This window comes from Mesoplodon densirostris, chromosome 13, assembly GCF_025265405.1.
Source record: "Mesoplodon densirostris isolate mMesDen1 chromosome 13, mMesDen1 primary haplotype, whole genome shotgun sequence".
Lineage (NCBI taxonomy): Eukaryota > Metazoa > Chordata > Mammalia > Artiodactyla > Ziphiidae > Mesoplodon > Mesoplodon densirostris.
Window position 1 is genome coordinate 78,598,598 of NC_082673.1, and position 11,983 is coordinate 78,610,580.

Genomic DNA, 11,983 nt, shown 5'->3' on the forward strand with positions numbered 1-11,983 from the left:
GCTCAGTAGTTGTGGCTCGCAGGTTCAGTAGTTGTGGTTCTTAGGCTCAGTTGCTCCGCGGCATGTGGGGTCTTCACGGACCAGGGCTTGAACCCTTGTCCCCTGCATTGGCAGGCGGATTCTTAACCACTGAGCCACCAGGGAAGTCCCTGGAATGACATATTAAGGACAGCCTCTTAATACCATTTATGGCCTTGAGTTTGCTACCCTTTTGCTGAGAGGAACCTGAGGACTCTTCTGTTACCAAAATTAATAGTTTCTTAGCAGGGAAAATGGTAGCATGGGTATCTGTTACCCAGACTCTTGCTTCTTTTGTAAAGACTTTGATAGAAATACGTAACTCAGACGGCAAGACATATTACTCCATTTGAACAACTTTCCTTTTTTTTTTTGCATTCAGGTATGTGTTTTTTCCCCCCACTTAAACACTGGGCATATTTGTAATTTAGACAAGTTTCTTATAGACTGAGAATGCCAGCTTCCTTTGGCATAAGGTCTAGGGATGTGAATTGGCTTTCTAAAAACACAGTCAATATAGGAATTCCCTGGTGGTCCAGTGGTTAGGGCTTGGCGATTTCACTGCTGGGGCCGGGTGTGGAGAGTGGTGGTGGAAGTCAATATATTCCAAAATAAAGGTCCTGATCATTTGCAGGTTGGGGTTATGCCCAGCTCTGCTTTCTGCTCTAGTTGTTTACTGTATCAGATAAGAATGTTGAAGTCAGTGTCCAAACAGGTTTGGGACTGAATCCTGCTCTACTACTTTCCGGTTGTGTGCCCTTGGGAAAGTTTCTTAATGTCTATTTTGTTCACCTACAGCATGCTGGTATCTGTTCATACACTTCAGAGGGCTATTGTAAGAATTAAATGAGACACGTGTAAGGTATTTAGTTCACTGCATGCCACATAATAGGCAGTAATAGGGTGAAAATTATAAGTACACCATCTTTTGTTTTCCATATGTGTGCCTTCTTTAAAGCTCCCATTTTTTCCTGAATTGTGCTATTCTTTTTTTTTTTTTTTTTTTTTTGTGGTATGTGGGCCTCTCACTGTTGTGGCCTCTCCCGCTGCGGAGCACAGGCTCTGGACACGCCCGCTCAGCGGCCATGGCTCACGGGCCCAGCCGCTCCGCGGCATGTGGGATCCTCCCAGACCGGGGCACGAACCCGTGTCCCCTGCATCGGCAGGCGGACTCTCAACCACTGCGCCACCAGGGAAGCCCTGTGCTATTCTTTATATCCTGAAATGCCAAGTCCATGTATAACTGCCTTCCAGTGAAAGGTCACATTTCCAGTCCCATAAAGTAGCTCAGGGATTGTAGTTGGGTCCAGAAGATAAAGTTTAGGCTGAAAAAGATATTGTGATTATGATAGAGAGGAAGAGGCAAGGAAGAGTTTCCTCGTTGGCCTCCCTTTTATGTTTAGAGATTATTGGCTATAGTTATTCTAGCCCTACCTTGTCTTAATTTCTTGTTACTAGTTAAGTAAATCCTAACTTTCTTTTGTAATTGACTTCAAAGGTTTCATCTTTCTGTCAAGGACCCACTTATTCTTTGTAAACTAAACAGGGTGCTTTCTCTTTAGCTGCTTTTTATACCTGCATATTGATTCCTTAATGTCTTATTATTGGTGCCTTTTCCAAAACACTACTTCATTTTTTCAATTAAAAGTGTTTCTAAATTCCAAGTGAACAGTGAGTATTAGTATTCATTCTGTTTTTGAAGCTTGATCCTCAGACTTTAATGTGAAGGTTTAATTTTTAAATTATTTCCCTAGGAAAAGTAAATCAGGTAAACTCATAATTCTAAATACTTGCATCTGAGATAAGATTTTCTAAAAAGATTTCTAAGGCCCATGTTTCTTACTTTTAGTATGGTCCACAGAACATTCTATGCTTACAGTTGTTATGTTGCAGTGGTTGTAGAGGAAGGAGGAAGGAGAAATGTTAACAAATGCCTTCAAGCATAACCTGTTTCCTTCCACAGGATTTCTGATCCCTAACCTGACTGTGACCATTGTGATGGAACAAGAGCAAAAACTGTTGGTCTCAGATTCTAATGGCTTCACGGAGAGGGAGAGTTTGAAAAGCACTTTTACAGGTGAGGGATCAAGAAGATCCGAATCCTTTGGAAATTCATTATACAATGTGCTGTAGAATGTGTTGAAAATCAGGGCATTAGAATGAGACAGACTTTAATTTGATTCCCTACTCTGTCACTTCCAAGCTATGAAAACTCCTACAGCCTCAGTTTTCTCATCTTTAAGAAAAGTGAATAATAATATCTGTCTCACATATTTTTTAGGATTAATGATACACTATATGTAAAGCTACTGTTCTTGCTAAGTAGTGGGTATCATTGTTATTTCTATGTTTGCTCAGATTTAAAAAGAATTTTTTAAAATTAATTTATTTTTGGCTATGTTGGGTCTTCGTTGCTGCGCAAGGGCTTTCTCTAGTTGCGGCGAGTGGGGGCTACTCTTCATTGCATTGCACGGGCTTCTCATTGTGGTGGCTTCTCTTGTTGCAGAGCACGAGCTCTAGTCGTGCGGGCTTAAGTAGTTGTGGCACACGGGCTTAGTTGCTCCATGGCACGTGGAATCTTCCCAGACCAGGGCTCGATCCTGTGTCCCCTGCATTGGCAGGCGGATTCTTAACCACTGCACCACCAGGGAAGCCCCTGTTAACATGCTCAGATTTTTTTTTTTTTTTTTTCCGTACGCGGGCCTCTCACGGCTGTGGCCTCTCCCGTTGCGGAGCACAGGCTCCGGACGCGCAGGCCCAGCGGCCATGGCTCACGGGCCCAGCCGCTCCGCGGCATATGGGATCCTCCCAGACCGGGGCACGAACCCGCATCCCCTGCATCGGCAGGCGGACTCTCAACCACTGCGCCACCAGGGAGGCCCCTCAGATTTTAACTAAGGTTTTATCTAGTTTTCACCTCAGATAGTGTTCTATTCATCTTCTCCCTTACTTTTTTCTTTTAAGTCTTTATTTTTAGCTTGATATCCCTTATGGCAATCGGTGAGAACTGTTCAGATACCTCATTAGTGTTGTTGTAAGTACAAAACGTTCATCTACTTGATGAACACATAGAGTAAAAGAATTAAAAGTAGCTATAAAAACTTTTTTTTCATATAAAATTGTTTACGAGGTTTGAGTTTGTTATTCCCTCTCTTTCACCATGATTCAGAATTTCTTTCCCCTGGCAGAAACTAGCGAATGTGTTTAGATTATTTGTTTATTCTTGCAGGAGATGAAAGTAAGAATAATTTGGAAACTGTTCAACACAGTAACTCTAAGGCAGATAAAGAGAGAGCCTCAAAATGGTCTAAAAGTGATGGCCCACAAAATTGTAAGCATGAGGACACACAAAAAATGCCATTGACATGGTCCCAGGGATGTGAAACTGAGTGTGATGATTCCTGTGAGAATGATGGCAACTTGGAGAATCAGGGAAATTCTACAGGAAAAGAGGAGGAAAAACTCAATCACTGGGGATGGGACCCAGGACAACATACCAGGGCTGCCGTCCAGCAGACTTCATCCTTCGGGGACAAACCCTACAAATGTTCTGAATGTTGGAAAAGCTTCAATAATAGTTCTCATCTTCGAACTCACCAGAGGACCCACTCAGGAGAAAAACCTTATAAATGTTCTGAGTGTGGGAAGTGCTTCAGTAACAGCTCTCACCTGATTCAGCATCTGAGAACACACACAGGCGAGAAGCCCTACCAGTGTGGCGAGTGTGGGAAAAGCTTCAGCAACACCTCCCATCTTATTATCCATGAAAGAACTCACACGGGAGAGAAACCCTATAAATGTCCTGAGTGTGGGAAGAGTTTCAGTAGCAGCTCCCACCTTATTCAGCATCACAGATCACATACAGGTGAAAAACCATATGAATGTCCGGTTTGTGGGAAATGCTTCAGCCACAGTTATGTCCTAGTAGAACATCAGAGGACCCACACTGGAGAAAAACCTTATAAGTGCCCCGACTGTGGGAAGAGTTTTAGTCAGAGTTCTAGTCTGATTCGCCACCAGCGGACACACACAGGTGAGAAGCCCTACAAATGTCCTGAGTGTGGAAAAAGCTTTGGTTGCAATTCTACTCTAATAAAGCATCAGAGAATACATACAGGGGAAAAACCCTATCAGTGTACAGAATGTGGGAAGAATTTCAGTCGAAGTTCAAACCTTATTACACACTGGAAGATGCACACAGGTGAGAAATCCTATGAAACGTCTGAATATGAAGAAAGTTTGAGTCAGAACTGCAGTGTGATAGACGAATGCAGAATCCAGCCAGGAGAGAAACCATATAAATGTTGTGAATGTGGAAAGAGTTTTGGCCTTAGCTCCCACCTCATAAGACATCAGAGAACACATACAGGAGAAAAACCTTATAGATGTTCTGAGTGTTGGAAAACTTTTAGTCAGAGTTCCACCCTGGTGATTCACCAAAGGACGCACACAGGAGAGAAACCTTATAAATGTCCTGACTGTGGTGAGTGCTTCAGTCAAAGCTTTAACCTTATCAGGCATCGGAGGACCCACATAGGAGAAAAACCTTACAAATGTACTGACTGTGAGAAATGCTTCAGCAGAAGTGCCTACCTCATTCAGCATCAGAAAATTCATATAGAAAAGTCTTCTGCATCTCCCGAAGTTGAAGATTTTCCTCATGAATGGACTTGGAAAAACTGTTCTGGGGAAATGGCTCTTATCTCTTCATTTTCAGTCCCAAATTCATCTCCCTCCTGAGTCCCAAAGTCTGTTTTTTTATTTTTTTCCTTTCTTTTCTTATCGGAGCATTACAGTTAAGGTGTTCTCTGATCACAGGGTTATAAAATTTCTTTGGTTTGTTTGCCAAAACATTTGGGAAGAGTCAACCTCCCACCTTAGAGGTTGGAAAGACCCAGATCCTCGGGTCATCAGATCTGCCCAGTGAGAGAGACTGCCAGTGATGGAGAGAAAGAAGAATATTTTTTATTTAAGGTAAGATAGGAATAGCTTCAAAGAAAAACATGGAGAGAAATCCTGGGAGTCTGAAGATGAGATTGTCATTGAATTTCCTTATTTCCTATTGCCTGATTGGGTGGCAACAAATCATTTCTGTCCTTGGGGATTTACCCAGAGAAAGATTCCTTTTGAACAAATAATGTGAATTCCTGGCTATTTTGTTGGGTCTCAAGGAAGAAAAGACTAATTTTTTTTTAAATGTGTTTTTCTTTGCTGAAAATTAACTTTTACAGTATCTGGAACTGCACTGTCTGGTACAATAGCCACTAGCCACGTGTGGATATTTAAGTTTAAATTAAGATGAAATGAAATTTAAAATTGACTTCCGTAGTCACACAAACCACTTGCTGAGTGCTCAGTAGCCACACATGACTGGTGGCTGCTGTATTAAATATCACAAATAGTTCTTTCAAGATCATCATTCTTTTTTTTTTATTTTTTATTTTTATTTTATTTTTATTTTTTATTAGTTTCTGCTTTATAACAAAGTAAATCAGTCATACATATACATCTGTTCCCACATCCCTTCCCTCATGCATCTCCCTCCCTCCCACCCTCCCCATCCCACCCCTCCAGGCGGTCACAAAGCACCGAGCTGATCTCTCTGTGCTCTGCGGCTGCTTCCCACTATCTATCTACCTTACGTTTGGTAGTGTATATATGTCCATGCCTCTCTTTCGCTTTGTCACAGCTTACCCTTCCCCCTCCCCATATCCTCAAGTCCATTCTCAAGTAGGTCTGTGTCTTTATTCCCGTTTTACCCCTAGGTTCTTCATGACATTTTTTTTTTAATTCCGTATATATGTGTTAGCATACGGTATTTGTCTTTCTCTTTCTGACTTACTTCACTCTGTATGACAGACTCTAGGTCTATCCACCTCATTACAAATAGCTCAGTTTCGTTTCTTTTTATGGCTGAGTAATATTCCATTGTATATATGTGCCACATCTTCTTTATCCATTCATCCGATGAAGATCATCATTCTTGACAGATCTAGTTCCTATAAGACTGTAAGAAATGTGCTCTGGGGTTTCTGCTTTCCAAGAGGAATTTCAATATAGAATAGAAATGGTATAGAGTTGTTCTTATTTTTTTAATTTTGGCCGCGCTGTGTGGCTTGTGGGATCTTAGTTCCCTGACCAGGGATTGAACCTGCATCCTCAGCAGTGAAAGCATGGAATCCTAACCACTGGACTGCCAGAGAATTCCCTGGGATAGAGTTTTGAAGGCACACAGTCCAAAAGTTGGCTATTCTGATGATTGTATGTTTTATATTTGGTCATCTCAGTCATCTAGTGACATGATCCCATTGTGTTGGCCAAAGCCAGATTAGGACGTAGGATTCTTGAACTCTGTTTTAAGGCTTTCTGTCAAATGGTCCTTTCCCCTCAGTTTTACTATTCTATACGTCCTCATCAGATCAGAAACTGGGTTCTTTTTCTAATAATTAACTCACTGAGTCTGAGCCAGTGTCCAGGGACAGTTTGCCATTGGAGCCCCAAATTCCTTAGTTCCGGCCTTGACAATTTTCTTTTGCCCTTTGGCTTATGTGGTATGTGGATCTGGTAACTGAGACATAATCCTCCCTGCTCATCTGTCCAATAGGAATGGTGCTTTGTAAAGTATTAAGACATTCCCTATGCCTCCACCTCCAGTTCTTCCTGCAGTGCAAAAGGTAGATGTACAGGAAGGTCAGGACTTGCCTAGGATTTCATCTTTTTTTTGGAGTCAAAAATATATTTTATGAAGAATAGGTAGAGATGCATATTAGGAATGTGGAGCCAGAAGGGGCCAATTACAGGTGCTGCAAAGGGCTATAGATCACTGGTGGGTAGCTGAATTGCATGGGGATTATTTCTTTCGTGATTGTGGTGCCCCTGATACTGGTGAGGCAATTGCGTCTTTCTGTATTGTGATAGCATTTAAAAATGAAGCAAAAGCTAACAAAGGTATTCAAGAAGTCTTTGGGGGTGATTTTCTGCTTTCAGAAAGGGGGAGAACATTATTGGGCATCATTGGCTTTAATGTGACCCTTACCTAAGCATACTTTTACCTATGTATGTTACATAGTATTACCCAAATTGTCTTAAACTGTAATATCTGAGGACAAGTGTTCATAGTATTTTTTACCACAGACAACTGAGAGTTTGATTAATGTTTGATAAGAGTTTGATTAGCAATCAGTTGCAAGGCAGTAGCTGATGAGGTGGTGCGCAATCATCAATCCCAGTATGTGTGTCAAGTAACCACTCTGAACCCGTTTCCTCATCTGTAAAGCAGAGATAATGCCTACCTTGTAGGGTTTTGGTAAGGGTTAAATAAATGTTTGTAAAGCAGCTAGCACAGTGCTTAAAATATAATGGGTCTAAATAAATGGTAATTGGTTATTATTAATGGAAACAAATTGAAAAATATCCTCCACACATTTCAGAAGCAGCAATACAACCCCAAGCTTTCCTGCTTGGGGATTCTTTATGACAAACCTCAGGAACTCTGAGGAATAAGGTAGTATAAAAACACAAGACTATATTGTGTTTTAAGTTTGCAGACTGTTGAAAACACTTTTATTTGATTCAGCTAATTGAATTTTTTTGTTGTTCATGAAACAGAGGATTCAGTTTAAATCAGGAAAGAACAAAACAGCAAGTTCAATTTCAGTTAATTTGCATCTGAAAGAGATTAACAATTGGTACAATTAATGTCTTATCACCATCCCTATACTATGTTTTATGACTGCCCACAATTATATAAAACCCACTCCACAAACCTCAAATGTCTGTAGGAGCATAGACATTCACATTTTAGATGGGTTAAGATGGGCTTTATTAGTAAAACAATTTGTCAAGAATCATTGTCTCTTTGGATTAAAAATTAGGAAAGCAGAAGAGAGATTTGTCACTTACAATGGAGAATTTAACATAGTCAAATTTAATCCTATTTGAAGCCTTTGCCTCACTTTCATTAATCAGCAAATACGTTCTTTGTCTAGCTCCCGAAGAAGTAAATATTCTGTATTTCCTATTTTTCTTGCCAGCACAAAGGATTCAACACCTGATTAAATAAAGCATTCTTTTTTACAAGTGATGTGTTTCATAGTTTCTTTTTAATTAAAAAGAAGACTCCTTCCTGTATTCATTTTTTCGTACTCACAGTGAGGGTTTGTATATTTTTTCCCTACAGTGGAGTGGGGAAATTCATGTTAATGCATATACTCACAAATGTAGCAGGGAACTCACTCCCCAGCTGCTTTATAGCCTACAAGGAGGTATGCAAACGTATGTCTCTATTAAGTACCTGAGATAAAAGTTTGCTTCCATCATTCTAAGCCATTGAAGTTTGATCTACCAAATGGCCTTCTTCTTGGTGCTGTAGAAGTTTCCTTATTGATGGTGAGAGGTAGTAGGGTATGGTATGTGACAATTGCTCTTTATACATTAGTCCCACATATTCACCTTTGCCCATCTCTCAGTTTCTGGTAATCATTGTAGTGATAAAACTCATTGCTTTTTATTCTGTATTTGAGTTTGTGTAATTCCTTTCAAGCAGCATAATCATTCATTCAACAAAAATGTACCTGATGCCTAGTATGTGTCTAGCAGAGGTCAAATGACGGTAGGAGGGACAGATGTAAGGATAGATTAATAGTAGGAAAATGTGCAGCTTTTCAGATGACTCCTTTCTCCTTGCCAGCTCCTAAATTATATTTATTATGCTGAACCCTCCATCTTCAGATTTAATAATTTGATAATCTGAGGAGCTAGAGGTAACTGTAGATTAAAGTGGGTTAGGTTTGCTCTGAAAATGCAAGCTTGGTGAAGTTTGACACAATACTTTCTTTGCACATAGTGGTGCTCAGTAGTTACTGAGTGGGTGTCGTGCTTATATGTTTTATGGTAACATCCAAGAGTATGTCCTTCCAGGATGGGTGTTTCTACTAGACTGTCAACTCCTTGAGTCAGAGAATGGATTTCATTTTTTGTAATTCCAGAGCCTGACACAAAGCCTGGCATGTGAAGTGTTTGTTGGTTTTTTTTGAGGGGTATTCACCAATGGATAAAGCCTACTGGATTAGGCTGTATAGTCTCAGTGTCCCCCTGGGCCCTATAACACCATTGCTTGCCCAGTCCACAGAGGCTGGGGCTGACTTGGAAATGAAAGTGACTGTCCTAGGAAGCTGGGCCTATCCTCACACTAACCCTAGAGGACCCTAAAATGTCCCAATTGTTCAGAATCCTATGGAAGTAAGACCCTGCGCTTTTGATTCAGACTGTCTAGGAGGGGTTTAAAACTTGTTTCAAATTCATGTTTCAGTCACTTACTAGCTTTGTACTGTGTACTCACCTTGTAAGATTTGGTAAGCAGTGAATGAAGTGAGGTACCTGACATAGAATAGGTGTTAAGGAAATGTTTTTCTTCCCTGTTCACCCTCATTTGCTCATAATTTTGCCAAGTATAGGCTCTAGGCATAGAAATGTTCAATCGTTTTTTGGATTGATTGTTTCTAGGTTTCTAAAAATAAAGATATTAAGAACATTTAGGGCTTCCCTGGTGGCACAGTGGTTGAGAGTCCACCTGCTGATGCAGGGGACACGGGTTCATGCCCCGGTCCGGGAAGATCCCACATGCCGCGGAGCGGCTGGGCCTGTGAGCCATGGCCACTAAGCCTGCGTGTCCGGAGCCTGTGCTCCGCAATGGGAGAGGCCACAACAGTGAGAGGCCCGCGTACCGCAAAAAAAAAAAAAAAAAAAAAAAAGAACAGTTAGTTCATGGCTTTGTTGTGAGGGTCAGTGAGATAATGTATATAATATGCTTAGCATTGCTGATACCTAGTAATCAGTATTAGCTATTGTTACCATCATAAAGTGGCTCGAGACCACAATGGGTCTTTGGATTATCTTTGAAGTTAACCTCAGAGACAAGTCAAGGCTAAGGATGGTCCAAATGCTTGCTTGTAAAGATAAAAGATGGAAACAGAATCTTGGTAGTCATGACATAGTGGACACATAGTCACTTACAAGCAGAGGTAGCTTATGGGTGCTAAGATAGCTAGCTTGCTGATCTAACATTGCTTAATTGGTAAAATCAGTAGATCTTCTAGGATCTGACACAGTGAGGGATGAAGTGGAAGCTTTGGTTGAAAAGGGATCATGATTAATTTTGACCCATGCTAAGTTGTATGGATAAATGGTCAGATTAAAGAAAATATTGACTAGACTGACAAACACAGGTGAGAAAAATTTCCCCTTAAAAATAGCTTACTTTCTGATCATTAACTTCTGCTTCTTTGTATATTTTACAATTAGCAAGTATTAATGTAGGATCTGGAGGGTATTATGCTAAGTGAAATACAGGCATACTTCATTTTATTGTGCTTCACAGATAATTGCATTTTTTACTAATTGAATATTTGTGGCAACCCTTCATCAAGCAAATCTATCATCACCATTATTCCAACAGCATTTTCTCCCTTCATGTCACTGTGTCACATTTTGGTAATTCTCACAATATTTCAAACTTTTTCACTATTAATATATTTGTCTTGGTCGTCTGTGATCTTTGATGTTACTGTTGCAGAAAGACTACAGAGGTGATTAAATGATGGAATGAAAAGACCAAATGTGCTTTTTGTTAGTTTTAAAGGTTAACTGAATATTTACTTTAAAGGAGAAAAAAAATGCATTCTAGTCAAACATTCCTAGATTCCTGAGCCAGATTTCCTGGGCTTGGATTCAGGCTCTGCTGTGTATTAGCTGTGTTACCAGTTCTCTGTACCTCAGTTTCCTTGTTTGTAAAATAGGGCTAAAAATAGTACCTGCCTGATAGTGTGGTTGTGAGGACAAAATTAGCTAACGTACGAAAAAAAGTTTTAGAATGCTGCGCATACTATAAAAGTGTCAGCTCTTGTCATGATTACGAAAGTATTATTACTTTCTGCCAGTAAGTGGGTGATTTTGTGTCATATTTCATTGCCTTCGCTTCAGGCTTGAGTGACAGATTTTTGTTTTTGAATAAGTGCAGCCAGGCCAACATTCAAACATACTTAAGTGATGGTTATATAGCATTTAATTCAGTTCAGAAAGTAGAGGCATTCAGAACGTGCCTTATGCTAGGTATCACAAATGCTCTTCTTGCCCCCAGTTTGGAAGTGGATCTTGGACTGTACACACAAGAAAGTGACTTTCAAAGGATTAAAAAGTTATCTACTTAGGGAATTCCCTGGTGGTCCAGTGGTTAGGACTCTGCACTTCCACTGCAGGGGGCATGGGTTGGATCCCAGGTCAGGGAACTAAGATCCTGCATGCCGTGGACAAAAAAAAAAAAAGAAAAAAAAGAAACTTTTTTTTCTTTTTTTTTTTTTGCGGTACGCGGGCCTCTCACTGCTGTGGCCTCTCCCGTTGCGGAGCACAGGCTCCGCGGCCATGGCTCTCAGGCCCAGCCGCTTCACGGCATGTGGGATCTTCCCGAACCGGGGCACGAACCCGTGTCCCCTGCATCGGCAGGCGGACTCTCAACCACTGCGCCACCAGGGAAGCCCCAAAGTTACCTATTTAATATGAAAAAAATCCTCTTATGATAACCTCTACTACAGGGTAATCAAGTAACAATCATCCTGGTGATAGTTGTATTCTCTTCTACAAGAGTCAGCTGACCAAGCCGCCTGTCATTTTAGCAGTATAGGAACTCACAGATACCAACAAGCAGTTTATTGAAGAATTATCTTCAGGAAAACGATTTCCCACACGTTAAATTGATTTTCTTGAGTTGTTTTTAATTTGATGTGTATTTCAAGCAGCTGAATTTGTTGATACCAGTGAGGAATGTCAAGGAAAGAATCGAAGTCTTGGTTTTATAATGGAGAAAAGTTAAAGAAGTTATTAAGAGTATTGGGGAAACACAAGATTTGGAGACCAGGAGTTTAACTTTTGGTTTCATCATTTATAAACTGATTTGGCCAAGCCACTTAAC

General features: G+C 40.6%; 1 protein-coding gene across 1 annotated transcript; it reads left to right on the forward strand.

The window, feature by feature from the left end:
• The first annotated feature begins 320 nt into the window (after positions 1-320).
• ZNF572 (zinc finger protein 572) lies at positions 321-5,576 on the forward strand. Its single transcript, XM_060116141.1, has 3 exons — positions 321-400; positions 1,982-2,095; positions 3,248-5,576. The coding sequence occupies exons 2-3, from the start codon at positions 2,017-2,019 to the stop codon at positions 4,756-4,758; spliced, it is 1,590 nt and encodes a 529-aa protein (XP_059972124.1). The 5' UTR covers positions 321-400; positions 1,982-2,016; the 3' UTR covers positions 4,759-5,576.
• Positions 5,577-11,983: the final 6,407 nt, after the last annotated feature.